Source organism: Chrysemys picta, chromosome 19 (genome assembly GCF_011386835.1).
Source record: "Chrysemys picta bellii isolate R12L10 chromosome 19, ASM1138683v2, whole genome shotgun sequence".
NCBI classification, from domain to species: domain Eukaryota; kingdom Metazoa; phylum Chordata; order Testudines; family Emydidae; genus Chrysemys; species Chrysemys picta.
In genome coordinates this window covers 1528443-1545372 of record NC_088809.1, presented here as the reverse complement: position 1 = coordinate 1545372, position 16930 = coordinate 1528443, and the positions used below count along the sequence as shown (strand labels likewise).

Sequence of the window (16930 nt, the reverse complement as noted above, 5' to 3'; positions counted from 1 at the left end):
TCTTGCGACACCAGCTACAACAGTGCCATGTGAACGTCTGTTCTCACTTTCAGATGACATTGTAAACAAGAAACGGGCAGCATTATCTCCTGCAAATGTAAACAAACTTGTTTGTCTTTAGCGACTGGCTGAACAAGAAGTAGGACTGAGTGGACTTGTAGTTTCTATAGTTTTACATTATTTTATTTTGAATGCAGTTATTTTTTGTACATAATTCTACATTTTTAAGTTCAACTTTCATGATAAAGAGATTGCACTACAGTACTTGTATGAGGTGAATTGAAAAATACTATTTCTTTTGTTTTTTACAGTGCAAATATATGTAATAAAAATAAATATAAAATGAGCACTGTACATTTTGTATTCTGTGTTGTAATTGACATAAATATATTTGAAAATGTAGAAAACATCCAAAATATTTAAATAAATGGTATTCAATTATTGTTTAACAGCATGATTAATCGTGCGATTAATTTTAATCGCTTGACAGACCTAATTAATAGTTTAAGATTTTTATCTTATTAAGCAGCTTCCATCCAGGAGTCCCAAAACAGGTTACAAATTAATGGTATCCGAAGAAGTGGTCTGTAGTCCACGAAAGCTTATGCTCTAATAAATTTGTTAGTCTCTAAGGTGCCACAAGTACTCCTGTTCTTCTTTTTGCGGATACAGACTAACACGGCTGTTACTCTGAAACCTGTCAATATGGGGCAGTGACATTTCTAATCACATATTGAAATTCAGTACATCTAATAATAATGAGATGTGTTAATACAAATATTTTTAAAATGTAAGAAGACACAAGATGACATTGCTTTAGAGGGAGTGAACAGAACATGGGAACTGGGCTTGTTTAGTCTGCAGAAGAGAAGAATGAGGGGGGATTTGATAGCAGCCTTCAACTACCTGACGGGGGGTTCCAAAGAGGATGGAGCTCGGCTGTTCTCAGTGGCGGCAGATGACAGAACAAGGAGCAATGGTTTCAAGTTGCAGTGGGGGAGGTTTAGGTTGGATATTAGGAAACACTATTTCACTAGGAGGGTGGTGAAGCACTGGAATGCGTTACCTAGGGAGGTGGTGGAATCTCCATCCTTAGGGGTTTTGAAGGTCAGTCTTGACAAAGCCCTGTCTGGGATGAGTTAGTCGGGGTTGGTCCTGCTTTGAGCAGGGGGTTGGACTAGATACCTCCTGAGGTCCCTTCCAACCCTGATATTCTATGATCCAGCACTTCTAGCAGGCAGGGTGTGGGGCTGCATCCCTGAACACGCTGGCTAATAGCAGAGGCCTGAGCAGGGGCCTGGGTGGCTGCTGTCCCCAGAGAGCAGCATTGGCTCGGCCACACACCAGCCTGGGAGCCTCTCCCATCGCAGCCGGGCTGTGCGGGGCAGGGCTCCTCTCTGGGCCAAGCTGTGGCTGGCCTGGCGCCCCCGGCCCCTGCTCCGGCCGCTTGTTCTGCAGACCTGACAGCCGGAGCCCGCCGGGTCCCGGCGAACAGACGGGACTGGTGCCCCGGCACCCGGGAGGGGCGAGGTCGGGATGTCCCGCCGGAGAACCGGGCCGGATGCTCTGCGGGGGGCTCTGCCTGCCCCCGCCCCCCGGAGCCTCAGCCTGTGAGTCATTAACCAGGAGCAGCTGCCGTGGGAAGGAGCCCAGCCGCCTCCCAGCCCCGCCGGAGCCGGAGAGCCCCCGTGCGGAAGGTACGGAGGGGACCCGGCCCAACACGAGCTAGAGCCAGAAACCGGCAAGTGGGGACCGGGCGGGAAGAGCCAGCTCCGCGGCATCTCGGGTGCGAGGGGGCTGCCCGGGCCCGAGGAGGGGGGCAGCGGGGAGAGGGGACATCCCGGGGCCCCGGGGGAGAAGGGACATCCCGGGGAGCGGCGCGGTGAGGGGGCTGCCCGGGCCCCAGGAGGGGAGCAGGAGAGGGGGCGGCCCAGGTCCGAGGTGGGCGGCGGGGTGAGAGGGGGGCTGGCCCGGTGGGGTATCTCTGCAGGGGCTGGGGGGCATTTTGTCCCGCGGTGCCCGTTGCCCGGGTTCTCTCCCCGGCCCCGCTCCCAGCCTCGGGACGCGCAGCCCGGCCGGCTGCTGCCGGCGCAGCCCCTGGAATTTCCGGGGATCAGGTTACCTTCCCCTCCCCCGAAATGCAGCTCATCGCCCGAGCTCCCCGCAGCCCGAAGGCGCCGCTGGTGCGGGTGAGTGAGGGCAGGGGGGTCGGGCGGGCTTCCTGGGTTGGGTGCCCCCCCCCGGCAAGAGCCCCTTGGGGAGCCCTCCTTCTTGCCGGATGCATCCCCCCCAGTCCCGTGGCGGGTGCCCAGGAGTCCCGGGTAGTTACTGCAGGGCAGGGTTGCGGGGGGGGGGGGGGGGGGAGTGGGGCAATTTGCCCCAGGCCCCACAGGAGCCCCCACGCGAATATAGTATTCTACAGTATTGCAACTTTTTTTTATGGAAAGAGCCCCCGAAATTGCTTTGCTCCAGGCCCCCTGAATCCTCTGGGCAGCCCTGACTGCAGGGTGCTGGGTTCGGGGAAGCTCCAGCCCGAGGACCCTCCGCGGTAGCCAGTGTAGACTAGACAGTGCCCGGCGGGGGTGGGGGTAGCCCAGGCCCTGCCAAGCTGGTGCCTAGCTCAGTCTGGCCCTGAGAACCGTGCCAGTCCAGCTGGGCAGAGGTGGAGCCCCGCACGTCAGCTTGTCTGCAGCCCGCTCGGGAGCCAAGACCCTTCTAGCTTGTGGGGCTTCCCTGGTGAGGCCGAGGGTCGGCTGCACCTCTCTCTAGCACGCCCCTCGACATGGATCCAAAGGAGAAACCAGACCAAAGAAAGTAGCTGCTGTGATTACAACCCGGACTGGCTTCTTGGTGGCCCCAGCCAGCCATTTATCCTGGCCTCTCTCCAGGCAGCACTGCGCCGCCCGGAGTGAAATAGCAAGTGATTGTCGTGCTCCAGAAAGCGGACAAGGCGCGTTGGCTGGAGAGCAAACTCCCAGGATGGAGCTGCAGGAGAGCTCTGCCTTGGGTGCTGTCCAACGAGCCATGCGGTCAGCAACCCGCTCTGCTGGCCCAGGGACCCCTGCAGGTAGCCACGGAGCCCAGAGTAGGAGCTGTGTCTGTGGAGCCAGGGAAATGGCTTTGAAGTCCTTCTCTGTACCACATGTACCAGATGAAATCTCCCCAGGTGCTAGGCAGCTGCTGGGCCAACAGCAAACCTCAAATGTAACACAGAGTGCTAGGAAAGGCCCTTCAGTACCAGAGGCACAGGCAGGAATGCAGGGTCCGTGCAGAGGCTCTGGGAGCCACTCCCGGTATGGCCCTTTCCCACCAGCCTGATGTCTCACTGTGGTGCCTTGGATCAGCCAGGAAGATTTCCTTCAACAGAGCGTTGGAGTAGGCCAGGCTCCCTGCCCTTCAGGCCAAGGTTCACAGCTATCACCTGCCACCGGCTCGGGCACTTTCTTCCCCCGTGGGTATCCCCATAGCCTGGCACGGATTGGCCAGAACTGGCCAATGCTGCACAGCGACCCCCAGACACACCGTGGTGCTCTAGGGTCTCCACACTGAATAGCAAAGAAACCGGCCCAGAGCCAGGGCTACAGGGTGGCCAGCGTGCTGCTGCTAGAGACCACGTGCAAGCCATGGAACTGGCCATGCAGCCTGCAGCCGCCCTCGGAGATCGCAGGGTGCACTGCTCCAGCGATCCCCACGCCACGCTGCTCTCCATTGCTCACGCCTCTGCCGGAAATAGGAGGGCAGCTGCAATCTGCTCCACTCCGTGCTGCACTTCTGGCAAGTTGGCTGTGGTTGGGCTGCCCTGAATGTGTTGGCTCTGCCCATGGCGAGGAGAAGGGTCAGAACACCAGCCCCAGCAGTGCCAGGCTTGGGGGACTTGCTGCCAGCTGCAAAGCAGAGACTGCAGCTCCCCTCTCCCCGCCCGTTGTGCTGTAATCCTGCAGGACGTGCTTCAAATCTGCAGTCAGCAAACGGGGAGGCTTCTCCCCCGCTAGTTTGGGTGCCTGGGTTCTCCCCAGCGAAGTCGGGCTCCAAATGATGAGTGTGCTAGCACCAGTCCGGAGGGACCGGATCATTGCGGAGCTGCCTCAGGTAAGCAGGCCAGTGCTTCGAGGCGGGGCTAGGGGAGGGTGATGGATACCCGCGCGGGCCCAAGGGAAGAAGAGTATCAGAGCCAGGGAAGGAGCCAAGCTCTCCGGGTTCTGCTGCACCTGTGAAGCGCGAGCCGGGGGGATTGTTGGGGGTGCTGAGCGGGTTCTCCCCAGCTTGTCCTCCGTCTGGCTGACGTGGTGGCAGCTCCCCACCCCTCCCCCTCAGCTGGGACTGCTCCGTGTGTGGTCCCTGCCACAGGCTGTCCATCCCCTCTCAGCCAGCCGAGCTAGGGAGAGCCGCAGGGCGCTGGGTGTCGCAGCGTATGTGGCTGGCTGTTCTGGGCAGGCTCCGGGCTGGGTGTTGCAGGGTATGTGGCTGGCTGTTCTGGGCAGGCTCCGGGGGCATTCCCGCTCGCGCTCTCTTTGGGGGAGCCGTTAGCGGGCACTGCCGACTTCCCAGGAGCTGCCAGCTCACTGTCTGTGCTCCCATTTCAGTGCTTTCACAAAGAGGCCGCCCTCCATTCGCGCTCCAGCTTTCATCCCCAAGTAAGCGGCGCCTGCCAGGAGCAGCGAACGGGGACAGTGGGGTAAGCCGTGCTGGGCCCCGGGGAACTCCCGCCTCCCAAGGGAAGGGACAGAGCCCTTTAAGGAGCTCCCGGCAGGCAGCAGCATGCCCCGGATCCTGGGGACCTCATCACGACTGCCCTGAGCCAGCCCAGGCCCGAGCCCGGTTTGGTGCCAGGGCCAGTTTTCGGAATGGAATGGAACCCAATCAGGCTGCTTTGGTTTTTCCCAGCAGCCGGGGAGGGCTGAGCAGTGTCTCTTTAAGAGCCCTGCGTGCTGGGGCATGTCTGGAGCTTACTCACATTGCAGGAATGTGCTGGGGAGGGGAAGGGGAGGAGGTGGGGGTCCTGCCTTGGGTTAATGAGAAGGGTTGGCCTGAAATCCCCCAGGAGCCAGAAGAGCAAGGCAGAGGGAGCTAGGTGCATCCTTGCCTCCCTCTGGCTCAGCAGCCGAGGGGAACCCCAGCCCTGCCCGGCTCAGAGCTGCGTGCTGGGAGGGAGCGGGAAGGCCTGTGCCCAAGCCTGTGGCAGTGAGCAGCTGGGAGGAGGAGCCCAGAGCAGGGCAACCCTCGGACTTGCTGCTGGAGGTGACTGGGGGGCTCAGTGGGAGATGCCGTGCGCTGGCTCCCCAGTACAGCGCTCAGGGAAACCGGCACCGTCTGAGCCTGGGGCTGGTCGCCCTGCCAGCTCCCCAGCATCGCGGTGCTGGTCCCCACTCTGTGACCGGGGGCTGCTCCACATTGCTGCTGCCCCAGGACTCGACTCGGAGTCTCCCTAAAGTCCCTTTACAAAGTGCCTGGCCTGCCTGCCGTGGGCAAGGGGGTCGGGAGCCTGGAAACCGCCTGCGGGTCATCCGCATTGTCTGGCCTCCCTGTTGGATGGAGTCTGGGGGAAGCTGCAGCCAGGTCCAATGTCCAGATCTGTAAAAGCAAAAGGGCTATGGGGTGGGGTGCATGGGGGGAGCAGCGGGGCAGTGTATGCAGGGGGAGCAGCGGGGCGGGGTGCATGGGGGAGAGATGGGGTGCGTGGGGGAGCAGCAGGACGGTGTGCGCGGGGGGAGCAGCGGGACAGGGTGCATGGGGGGAGCAGCGGAATAGGGTGCATGGGGGGAGAAATGGGGTGAATGGGGGAGCAGCAGGATAGGGTGCGCGGGGGGAGAAATGGGGTGCATGGGGGGAGCAGTGGGACAGGGTGCATGGGGGGAGAAATGGGGTGAATGGGGGAGCAGCAGGATAGGGTGCGCGGGGGGAGAAATGGGGTGCATGGGGGGAGCAGCGGGATAGGGTGCGCGGGGGGAGAAATGGGATGCATGGGGGGAGCAGCGGGACAGGGTGCGTGGGGGGAGCAGTGGCGCAGGGTGCATGGGGGGAGCAGCAGGGTGAGGTGCGTGGGGGGAGCAGCGGAATGGGGTGCCTGGGGGAAGAAATGGGGTGCGTGGGGGGAGCAGCAGGACGGGGTGCATGGGGGGAGCAGCGGGACAGGGTGTGCGGGGGGAGAAATGGGGTGCGCAGGGGGGAACAGTGGGACGGGGTGTGCAGGGGGAACAGTGGGACGGGGTGCATGGGGAGAGCAGTGGGACAGGGTGCATGGGGGGAGAAATGGGGTGTGTGGGGGGAGCAGCAGGATGGGGCGTGGGGGGAGCAGCGGGGCGGGGTGCGCGGGGGGAGAAATGGGGTGCACGGGGGGAGCAGCAGGACGGGGTGCGCGGGGGGAAGGTGAGGTTGAGGTTTCCGAGCAGGCTGCTTTTGACAAACACCTGGAGGAGGGGAGGCTAATTGCCTGGACTCGTTAGCTTCCTGAGCAGATGGAGGAGCCTGCCTGGGTGTCTGAGGTTACCAGGAGACAGCTGCTCCGGCGATTACTCAGTACCCCAGTGGAAGCTGGCGTGCACTGGGAATGGGCAGGGAGCCCTGGGAGCACCCGCTCAGCATGGCAGCGAGTGCAAGCACTGGAGACACCAAACCGTCCCATGGCCCCTTGGGGGGGAGGCTGCTGGCCCGGCCACCAGCTGTGGGAGCTGGCGCTGCCCATCCTGGGTGGGGGACGGGAGCTCACAGCTGACAGCGACGTGCCCGGCTCTCCCCAGCAGGTTTAAGATCTCCAAGATCATCGTGGTGGGAGACCTGTCAGTGGGCAAGACCTGCTTAATCAACCGGTAGGTGGGGCTGCCTGGGGGTGGGCGGGACTGCGCTGCCAGGGCCCCAGGAAGGGGGAAAGGCCCCTCTCTGGGAGGGGGGAAGTGTCGTTTATTATCTCAGGGCCAGGCCCCACTGTGCAAGGCACTGCGCAGACACACAGGAGACGCGGTCCCTGCTCTCCGGGGCTATGGGGAGTCAGCCAGTGGCCTAGACTGTTCCAGACACCCCTGATCCCCAGGCTGACCCCCCAGCCCCCGAGTCGGTGCTATGGGGTGTCCCCACTTCCCGTTTGCTTCTGGCGCTGCTTTAGGGGGGCTTTTCGGGGAGGTTTGCCCGGGAACGTGTCGACTTGTCCAAGAGCAGGATCAGGGTCTGGCCCCCTGAGGCTCCGGGCTTGTCAGCTCCGTAGAGCTCGGCCTGTTTATTGCTTGGATGGGAGAGTCCCAGGAGAATCCAGGTGAGTCGGTTGAGCAGTTTTCCCCTGTCAGGACAGAACTAATACCCCATCGTGGGCTGCTTAGGACACTGGCTCCCCGAGTCCTCCCTTGGCAGTTAGCTAGACACAGACTGTTCCTTCACGTCCTCTCCCAGTGGTATCTCACTGGGGAGCAGCTGGTACCCAGCTGCTGTGTCGCACCCAAGAGGGGGTTGCATTTCAGTGGTGGGTCCCTGGGTCCCTGGCAGGAAGCCCCAGGGGGCCGGCCCTTTGTATGCTGACCCCCCAGCTCCACCGGCTGGGTCTCCCCCGCAGGTTCTGCAAGGACACATTCGATAAGAACTACAAGGCGACCATCGGGGTGGACTTCGAGATGGAGCGCTTTGAGGTGCTCGGCGTCCCCTTCAGCTTACAGCTGTGAGTACCGGCTCAGCCCAGCCTCTCGGCCCTCCCGTCACAGCCACAGCTAACCCGCTGCCCCTCTCCCCAGGTGGGACACGGCCGGCCAGGAGAGGTTCAAGTGCATCGCATCCACCTACTACCGCGGAGCACAAGGTGAGGGCCAGGGTCCAGGAGTGTGCGGGGCGCCAAGAGCTTGTACCCCAGTCCTAATGAGCAGCCTGCTGCAATAAACCCTAAAATCACAAACACAGCGCCCTGCCGGCAACCCTACCATAACAAACACGTGGCCCTTCCATAACAATCTGGCCCCTGCAGGCCCAGTGCGAACTATCGGCCCTACGCCAAGCACAGGCTGGTGCTCTCGATAACAAGCACACAGGGTTTGTGGGGTCCCTCTCAGCCCTGTGTTGGGTCCCCCCAGCCCCCCGTCTCTCACCTCCTCTCGCTCTCCCCCCAGCGATAGTGATTGTGTTCGACGTGAACGACGTGGCGTCTCTAGCGCACACCAGGTACGGTAACGCCAGCTCAGAGGGCGAAGGGACTCTTCTTGCAGGGAGCGGGGTTGGTTGCCGGGGGCAGGGGTGATGGCAGTGTAGGGTGGGGAGGGGCAGCGAGCGGGGGGGGGGGGCGCTCAGGGCAATGGCAGCCAAGAGGGTCTGGGCAGAGGGGAGGGAAGATGGCAGCCAGTAGAGCCAGAGGGCAGGGGGGGGAGCAGGGTTTGTAACTGACAAGTGAGGATTTCTAGAGGTCTGCCTGGGGGGGCGCAGGGGGCTGGGACCTGGGGGAGGCGCAGGGGGCTGGGGCCTGGGGTGGGGGACTCGAGGCGTAAGGGGACCAGGCTGTAGGTCAGGGTGTGGGGGTTGGGTGCAGGCACTGGGCCATGCGGGGGCTGAAGGTGGGGGGCCGGGGGTAGGGCTGAGCTGGGGGGCTGTTTGCTGCCATCCCTAGGGCCAGGCTGAGTGGGCAAAGTCTCAGAGCCCAGGGCCCCGCCTGCCTCCCCGGCTAATGGCCTCTCTCGCCCTCCAGGCAGTGGCTGGCCGACGCCCTGAAGGAGAATGACCCCTCCAACGTGATCCTCTTCCTGGTGGGCTCGAAGAAGGATCTGAGTGTGAGTGTGGGTCCCAGCCCCCCCAAGCTGAATGGTGCTTGCCGGGGAGAGCCTGGGGCCACCCCTCATTGTCCTGGGGGGCTCGACTCAGCAAACTCCCTAGGACAGAGCCCTGGGGTCGATCTAGGCCATGGAGCTGCCTTCCATCCCCCTGTCTGTCCCAGCCAGCCCCCAGGAGCCGTCCCCCCAGCACTCCTGCCATGGGGCTGGTCCCAGGGCTCAGGCGGTGACCTCCTGTCTCCTCCCGCAGCTGCCTGCACAGTACAGCCTCCTGGAGAGAGACGCCATCAAGGTGGCCAAGGAGATGCGGGCGGAGTACTGGGCTGTCTCCTCGCTCACCGGTGAGTGCCGGGGCAGGCTGTGATGAGGGGGGGTCAGAGGGGAGAGGTGCCCCTGGCTGCTGCCTCTCTCGGCCCCCTAGAGTGGAGGCCTGGTGCCCCCAGGGCTGAAGCATAGCCCAGTTTTCCCAGCTGGCATCACTGTTGAGGGGTCTGACCACCCCCACCTTTGCCCCCCACCCCCACGCTCTGCATTCCTGCCCCCAGACCTCCCCTCAGCACACTCGTGCCTGTGCCAGCCTCAGACACCGAGCGCCCTCTGCCCCTCTGTGGGCATCGCCCTGGGCACGGCTCACTGCTGGCAGGCGGTGACCACGCAGCTGCCCACGGCTCGGTGTACCCCAGAGTACGGTCCCAGCACTGGCACATCCCTGGGGCTGGGAGCCAGGGACGGAGGGGTCACTGTCGACTCTCTGGGCAGGGGAGAACGTGAGGGAGTTTTTTTTCCGCGTGGCCTCGCTGACCTTCGAGAGCAGCGTGCTGGCCGAGCTGGAGAAGAGCAGCGCCAGGAAGATCGGGGACGTCGTGCGTGAGTATCCACCTCGCGGCCGCTGGGATCCCAGCTAGCACCACCACTGTACATTGAGCTGACGCCCGGGGGCATCTAGCGCTGGGCTGGCTCCGCTAGGTAACCAAGAGCAGGGGCAGGGCCAGGCTCCTCCCCACGCCCTGCAACCCGCCTGGTGCTGCCCTAGGGGGACCCTCCGGCTCTGGGGGAGAGCGCAGCCCCGGCCCCTAGGCTTGAGCTGAGAACCGCAGCCAGCTTCCCACGGGAGCTGCAAGTGGGCAGCTGGGAACAGCTGGTGGCACTCCCGACCCCGGCAGGCTTGGAGCTGGCAGCCCGGGCGAAGGTCTCTGTGGCACTGGAGGGGGCTGGGGCGCTCACTGTACTTCCCGGGATCCCACGTGTGCTGCTTTCCTAGGGATTCACAGCACGGACAGCGACCTGTACCTGACGGCGCAGAGGAAGAAATCCAAGTGCTGCCGCTGACGGGGGACGGACGCCAGCCCCGCCCCGCTGCGTGCACTGAACTCTCTTCGCGACCAAAGAGCTGCTGGCGGATCCCAGCTGTGGGCCTGCGGGGGCTGGTGCCTGCTCAGCGCAGATCCCTCCCCCCGGCTCAGCTCCTGCCCCCGCCGCTCACCCAGAACTATTCCTTCCCTCTGCGCCCTGGGCCGGGGCAGCTGGGAACCACGGCCTGGCTCCGGCTCCTGGCATGGGGCTGGGCTGAAGCATAGGCAGCAGCCAGGCGTTTGGAAGAGCTGCCGGCACCGCTCCTTGCCTTGACCGGCCGGGTGGGCGATGGAGGCAGTTGAGCATCCCTCGTTCTGTGCCCTGCAGTGCCCCCTCCTAGCTGGGTCAGGAATCCCCCCTCGCTCCCTCCCTCCCGGGCTAGGGCAGAGCGTGGTCTCTGCGTGCCCCGGCCCTGTCCCCTGCTGGCCTTGTGGCTGGTGCTGGCTGGGCAGGGCGCTGCCCTGGTTTCGCTCCGGTGGTGTTAATGCTGCCAGGAGCCGTCCTGCCCACCTACCGCAACAAGAGTCAGGAAGCAGCTGGAGCAGTAGCCTGGGACTTGCCCCACTTCCGCCTACCGAGACCCTGCTGCCTGCAGAGAAAGGGAAGAGACTGCACAAGCTTGTTAACTATGCAAATCAGTGTGTAATCAGGCGCTGACGCTATGGAATAAAGCCGAATTTCTACGCTTTTTAAAAAAAATAAAATACCCAGTGATTGGGGGTGTGGGGAGCAGTGCTGGCCGGATTTCCCCTGGGAGCGAGGGTGCGAAGCATTCTGTGAAGCCTCGGCAGGGTGGGAGCTGCTGGGGGGCGGGGGGCCGGTGTGAGGGGCATCCGAACAAGGAGGAAGCAGCTTGGGGCTGCAGCCCCATCCCCCCGGCACACTGACCGCACAGCAGCTGAGCGCCCAGCCAGCCAGAGGAAGAAGGAGCAGCGTGCCTGATTTCAGACAGACGCTGGGGGCGCTGCCAGCAGGGAGCTGGGCCATGCCCAGACCAAGATTTCCTTCTGCTCTCAGGGAGTAACAGACTTCAGGGAGGCGACCTAGGGCTCCCCAGGGCAGCAGCTGGGTGGGGGTGTTGGCAGAGGTGGGGGCCGGCGTGGGGCAGGTTTGATACGCAGCAGCAAGTGGTGAGATTGCTCCCCAGACGCAGGGGCGCAGCTGGTGTCTGAGCACTGTCCCTGCCCACGTGATGCAGCCATTCTGGAGGGCGCAGGAGGGCATCTGTGATTAGTAAGGGTTACATGGCTTAATTGGATTAGACTGGGGTGGGGGAGGGGAAGCAGCTCTTCTGGAAGCTGTGACCCCTCCCTTCCGGCCTCTGGGAGCAGGGACAACCCACGGGCCATGGAGCAGGTGGTCCAGGGCACCTTGGTGCAAGGCTCAGCTGCAGGGCAGGAGATCCCATTAATTATGCCTGGCCAGGCGTGGCCCCAAAGGCCTGGAAGGACTCCAGCTGGTGCCTGTTGAATTGGGGCATCAGGTGCTGGGGGACACACTGTGAACACTTGTAATGCTCCTGGATCCACTTGCCTCCCTCACTGTCCTCGATGCAGATGGCAGCGATGCCTGTGCGACAGGGAGTAGAGTGGGGGGGTTACGGCGGGGACCGGACAACCAGAGGCCCTCGAGCTCAGTGCTGGCTGAGCTGGGCAGTGCCTGGGGAGGGGCCGTGGCGGGAAGGCTGCATTGCTGTTGGCACAGCTGCGTCCACACTCCCCGTGCCAGTCGCTGTGGGGGGGGTGCCACCCTCTGCTGGGCACTGCCAAGGATGGGCAGCAGCCCCCACATGGCAAGAACTAACCAGCGCTGTCAATGACGCACGCCAGCCTGTGCTCTCGCCCCAGGAGACAGCCCGGGCCCAACACTGCATGAGTGACCAGTTGCATTATGGGGGGAGACCCAGGAGGTGAAGCCGTGGGGGGCAGAGGTAATCTTAGTCCATCAGCCCCACTTATGTCCATCCAGATCCCTCCCCAGCAAGGCTCTCTTGACCCAGACCCCGCTTCCGGAGCCAGGGCTTGTCATCAGCTAGGGGAAGGGTCCGCACAGGGGACAAACCACAACGATCCTGCCTCGAGACAGTAATTCCTGTGCTCTGGGGCTTCTGCTGCTACCGGCTGAAGTCCTTGCATGGGCTAGGGTCTGCTGAGCTGTGGCATTCGTAGCACCTCCCTTTCAAAGCCTCTCCCACCAGGCCCGCTCTTCCTCAATTTCCCTTCTGGGTGAGCCCCATCACCAGCTTCCTCCTGACGCCCTCCCCGTGGGAGCTCTCTTATTCTGGGAACTGGGCCTCTCGCCCAGAGCCTCTCTCCTCTGTCCCACATGGCCCAGAGCCTCCTTTTTAGCTTGCCCAGGTGTTTCCCTGCCTAATTAACGGCCTCCCGTCCCAGCACCTCCAGGAGTTCCCCTAGTCCCAGGTGAACCTGAGTTGCCTCGTTACCCCGTGTGGAGCCTGTCAGAGGCAGGTGGCCCTGACTCCTTCAGAGGGCCAGCTACCCTCTGAGAGGGGCCTGTGTGATAATGGGGGAGGGGGCTCATGCCCTTCTCAAGTCTGCCCCACCCAGGTGGGTGCCCCCGCAGCACTGTGGAGACCTCTACACCCGCTCCACTGTGTGAACCCAGATGAGGGGTTTAATGACACAATGGCTGGCCCAGTGCTGGGGACGTTTCAGTTGTGAAAAGGTTTCTGGTTTTCATCACCAACACGGAGATTTCAAACATTTCAGTCCAACATTCTGGGGTTTGGGTTGGAAACTTCTCAGGGGAAATGTTGGTTAAGGAAAAACCTGAGACTCTTCCAACATTTCCCACGCCCAGCGATCGCCTTGTCCAGGTGGCTCTGTTTCCTGCCCCGCCAGGGTCCAGGCTGGGCGTGATCACAGCCCTTTGGCCAGCCCCCCGCCCCATGCATCATGCTGCCCCCTACCTGCAATCACTCCCCCTTGCTGCTCCACCAGCTGGATGGCAGCGCGCATGGTTCCCCCCGTTTCAATCCACTGGTCCACCAGTAAGACACGCAGACCTGGGGTGCAAGGGCTCGGTTAGGTGGGTTTCTCCCCACAGACCCCTCCCTCTGCTGGCGCCTTGATGCCGTTACCTGCAGCCCAACAGACAGACTCGGGCTGGGGCAGAGCCCTCAGACAGGCAGTAACGGTGCCCGTGGGATGCCAGGGAGGTGCTCTGCTGCTCTCTGGGAGCTCTGCCATGGAGCTAGGCACCTGGAGCAGGTGAGGCGTAGAGGGGGTGCTGGGCCCATGCTTAGGTGAGTTCGAGGGGAGGGCCCTTCCCACAGGACAGAAGATGGGTGGCAGCGCCCGAGGGCAGTAGCCAGGCACCAGAGCCCGGGGGCTGCTGGCCGTGCCTGCCGCAGCTCTCACCTGGCTGGATGGCGTCCGTCCTCATCTCCAGCAGCTTCTGGCGGGCCGAGTAGTCGGTGTAGGGCTGCGTGCAGGTCTCCACACAGAGGTGTCCGGCTTTGCGGATGGCCAGGAAGCCTTTCTGCAGGGTGCTGGCTACGGCAGCGCCTGGCACAAGGGCAAGCAGAGGAGTGAATGGGCACCGATGCCCTGGGAGATGGGGCACAGCCCTGGAGGGGCCAATGGAGCTTGTAACCAGCTAGCACAGGGAAAAGACTCTGCCCCGAGCGCCCCAGCAAGGAGAGGGCAGGCCAGCGCCCAGGTGAACCCTTTGTTCACTGGAGGTCAGGTGGTGCCCTCACCCCAGCACACACTCCCATCCCTAGCCCCGAGGGAGGAGACACCCGGGAGAGGCCGGCGGGTTACCTAGGATGAAGCCCATGGCGTCGATTCCCGCGACCAGGTCGATGGGGTCTTCGCAGAAGGGCTGGAGCAGGTCCGCAATGCAGTCCTGCAGGCCCTGGGGAGACGGCAGAGCTGCTGAGGGTGCCGCCCGCCCGCCCAGTCTGGAGCAGAGATGCCAGCACTAACTGGACGGTGCTCACTTCATCGCTAGGTGGCTGGGCATGGGACCCAGGCCCTCTGAAGGGACGCCGCTGGCCCCTGCGTTGGCACCGAGCCAGCCCCCTCAGGCAGCATGGCCGGGAGAGCTAGGCAGCCAGTCCCCTCCTGCTCTGCTCAGTGGGAGCCAATCTGCCAGGCAGCGCCCAGGTAATGCCTGCGTCCCCCTGATCGGCTCAGAGCCAGCAGGTGCCCGGCCAGCGACGCCCTGGGAGCAGGGTCAGTAAGGCAGAGCCCTAGGCTGCCTTCCATGCCCAGGTGTCCGAGGCTGCAGCCCATCGTGTCCCGGGTCTCCATGCCCAGGGATTGGGGCCCATCCTCCCCCTCACTAACCCACCAGCCCAGCACCATGGGATGCCTGGCAGAGACTGGTGCCAGGCAGGCCCTGCTCACTCACCTGGCCAGCTGTGCCCATCACCGCGGGGCTGGGGCGTGGCTAGCTAGGGCGGGTGACCCTCCTGGCTCTCCTCTTCCCCAGGAAACAGGCAGGGCCTTTAACCACCCCCCCGCACCCCCGGCTACACACCCCTGGGCCCAGAAACCCTGCAGCTAGAAAGCTCGCCACGTGCAGCCCCCTTCCTTACTGGGGGTAGGGGTGGGGGGCCCTACCTGCCGGTGACAGTACAGCCTGGAGGGGTCAAGCCAAGCGTAACTGGGGCCCTTGACATTCGGAGCCATGAGCGCTAAGTACCATCCCGTCTCTCGGCTGGCGGGAACACGCCGCAGGTCCATGAGCGCACGGAGGGGCAGGGCCCGGATGGAACCAGCTGCACGGGAAGAAGAGTCGGCCCTAAATGCGCTGGCATGGCTGGCAGGAGAGACGCTCAATGGGCACCTCACCCACCTCCTACCGCCCAGCAAAGCGGCTCACTGCAGTGCCCCATGGGAGCAGAGAGCAGACCCCCCACGGCAGGGGCCTGCGGCTCACAGGCAGCCCAGGAACCACAGAGCAGCCTGTGAGCCCCAGGAAAGGAGCCGGGATGAGCCGAGCTCAGGGATGAACTGGCTTTGCACGGGAAGTACCTGCCAGGCCCTCACGTCTGGAGCAGAGTCCAGCCACCCAACTGCTCCATTTACCGGCGGGCTGCTCTCTCACCGCTCAAAACGAGCAAAGTCTGGACAACTTGGCATCCGGGGCCTGAGTCCTAGACGCTGGAGGTGGGCTCAGTGCTCCAGTGTCTGAAATAAACAACTGCAGGATCCCATGGTCAGGGGCTACCCTGCAATAACAAACCAACACCAACCAGTGCTTGGAAACAACCCTACAAAAACAAACCAATGCTGCCCAGTGCTTGTGAGCAACCCTACAATAACAAACCTGCGTGCTGGAGCGCACACAACATTCAGCAAGGAAACAGCTTTCATTGTCAAGTTTCCTACTGGTTAGTACAAGCGAGGAGGAGTAAGGCTGGGAGGGGCCTGGCCTCCCAGTAACCCCCCCAGACCCTTGGCATCCAGGCAGCGCTGCACAGTCCCTGGAGACCAGTCAGGATTGCTCCAGGGGCCCTGGCTGGGCCAACCCTCAGGTCCTTCAGCCCGAGCCCTGGTGCATTTCATCCACCTTCCTGCCCCGTATCCCTCGCTTCCCATGGGCTGCTGCAGCTCATTCCCACTAACGTGTCCCAAGCAGGCATCCTTTAAATGCCCCCCAAGTGGGGTCCAAGCTGGCTCAGTACCTGCAGGAGGGTCTCTGCTGTGGAGCCCTTGTCCCAGTGCTTCGGAGCCCTGGAAGACGGGCAGCAGGCAGGCCACACCCACGTCCCTGCAGAGCCAAAGTGCAACTGGACACGGCTGAAGCTCCCATCACAGACAACAACAGCTGGGGAAAGCTCAGGCCGGGGCCAAGGGCCGGTGAGCTCGCAGTGAGTTGTTCACCATCCAGTCTCAGGGCAAGCCCCGGAGAACACGGCCTGGGAGAAGGGACAGGAGGGAGAGGACGCCAAAGGGAGGGAGAGCCAGGGGACGCACGAGCCTTTGGAGCTCCCAATGGGAGAACACTGGTGTCCTTCCCCTGCGTGAGTGGCCCAAGTGCCCGGTGCAAGCCCAGGATCACCGGGGCCTGAGCCCTGTTCACACAGGGCCTGTCAGTCCTGTAGTCAGGCAAGCGACTGCAGCACATCGCAGCCCCCAGCTAACGTGGAAGCTCGCCTGGGTAACCACAGCAGTGTCGCTACGGCAGGCAGCACATGGGCTGGCCCCGGGGGCAGCACCCAGGCTCTGCTCCCGCACCCGTGTGGCTGCACGGGGGACAATCCCAGCTTCTGACTGGCGGAGACAGACCCTGGGTCGCCTGGGACCACGACTGTCCGACGGCAAAGGCAGCTGGTTTCCTGCACACCCCTGCTCAGGCCTGAGTGCTCTACTCACCGGGCCCTCCGGCGGCTCCGCGTCACTGCCTCCACACGCTGCACACGGCTGCTCCTCCTCTGGGGTGGCACACGGCAGCCGAGCCCACCGCAAGTCAGGGCCGAGCTCGTCCCCCAGACTTTCCCCAAGCCTCCCGCACCCACGTGCTGGACAGGCCCTGGAGACTCATTGCAGAGGGAGCAGGGAGCCTCCCTAGTGACCCTGCAGGGCGGAGAGAGCCCCAGAGCCCTGGTATTGCTGCCTAGGGAAGGGGAGCCCAGTGAAGCGCCTTATCAACATCCTGACTCCCCCTCCCCCAGCACTCCTGAGCCATGGTGCCCCCTGCCAGCACTGCTTGAGCCAAGCAAGCCTCCTGAGAGCCAGGGGACCGAATAGCACCTGGGTCTCTCTTGGGACCAGCCCCCAGGGCGGGAGCCTGGGGAGCACGGGCTGGAACCAAGCCCACCCAGTCCCCAGGAGAAGTATCTGGAGCCCACGGCCGGCTCCTGGCTGCCT

The 16930-nt window shown here is 62.9% G+C and overlaps 2 protein-coding genes across 12 annotated transcripts; one reads left to right on the top strand and one right to left on the bottom strand.

Annotated features, from left to right (window-relative positions):
• Positions 1-1057: 1057 nt before the first annotated feature.
• Positions 1058-10792, top strand: RAB34 (RAB34, member RAS oncogene family). Of its 8 annotated transcripts, none has more exons than XM_005298258.4 (11): positions 1063-1697; positions 3942-4089; positions 4584-4675; positions 6738-6806; positions 7541-7642; positions 7716-7780; positions 8085-8136; positions 8654-8735; positions 8986-9076; positions 9495-9602; positions 9997-10792. In XM_005298258.4, exons 2-11 carry the CDS (start codon positions 4033-4035, stop codon positions 10062-10064), a joined length of 786 nt encoding a protein of 261 aa, XP_005298315.3. In that variant the 5' UTR covers positions 1063-1697; positions 3942-4032; the 3' UTR covers positions 10065-10792. The 8 variants fall into 8 exon arrangements, with proteins under 8 accessions (XP_023961725.2, XP_023961727.2, XP_005298315.3 ...); XM_005298259.4 differs by having other exon boundaries at positions 1065-1697; positions 6741-6806; XM_008169006.4 differs by lacking the exon at positions 1063-1697 and adding an exon at positions 1987-2189.
• On the bottom strand, positions 10711-15901 carry LOC101939737 (adenine phosphoribosyltransferase-like). 4 transcript variants are annotated; one of them, XM_065572840.1, is made up of 7 exons: positions 15745-15850; positions 15092-15288; positions 14678-14835; positions 13874-13967; positions 13469-13615; positions 13018-13113; positions 10711-11657 (listed from the first exon to the last, which is right to left on the bottom strand). In XM_065572840.1, exons 3-7 carry the CDS (start codon positions 14798-14800, stop codon positions 11500-11502), a joined length of 618 nt encoding a protein of 205 aa, XP_065428912.1. In that variant the 5' UTR covers positions 14801-14835; positions 15092-15288; positions 15745-15850; the 3' UTR covers positions 10711-11499. The 4 variants fall into 4 exon arrangements, with proteins under 4 accessions (XP_065428912.1, XP_065428913.1, XP_042713967.1 ...); XM_065572841.1 differs by having other exon boundaries at positions 15146-15288; XM_042858033.2 differs by having other exon boundaries at positions 15092-15260; positions 15745-15799.
• Between the last annotated feature and the right edge of the window lie 1029 nt (positions 15902-16930).

Coding starts and splice junctions, on each gene's coding strand:
- RAB34 (XM_005298258.4), top strand. CDS start 4,033: ATGATGAGTGTGCTAGCACCAGTCCGGAGGGACCGGATCATTGCGGAG. Junction 7,781..8,084: donor CTACTACCGCGGAGCACAAG/GTGAGGGCCAGG, acceptor CTCTCCCCCCAG/CGATAGTGATTGTGTTCGAC. Junction 9,603..9,996: donor GAAGATCGGGGACGTCGTGC/GTGAGTATCCAC, acceptor CTGCTTTCCTAG/GGATTCACAGCACGGACAGC.
- LOC101939737 (XM_065572839.1), bottom strand. CDS start 14,800: ATGGACCTGCGGCGTGTTCCCGCCAGCCGAGAGACGGGATGGTACTTA. Junction 13,616..13,873: donor CGCCATGGGCTTCATCCTAG/GTAACCCGCCGG, acceptor CCCTTGTGCCAG/GCGCTGCCGTAGCCAGCACC. Junction 11,658..13,017: donor GCAAGGGGGAGTGATTGCAG/GTAGGGGGCAGC, acceptor CCTGTCGCACAG/GCATCGCTGCCATCTGCATC.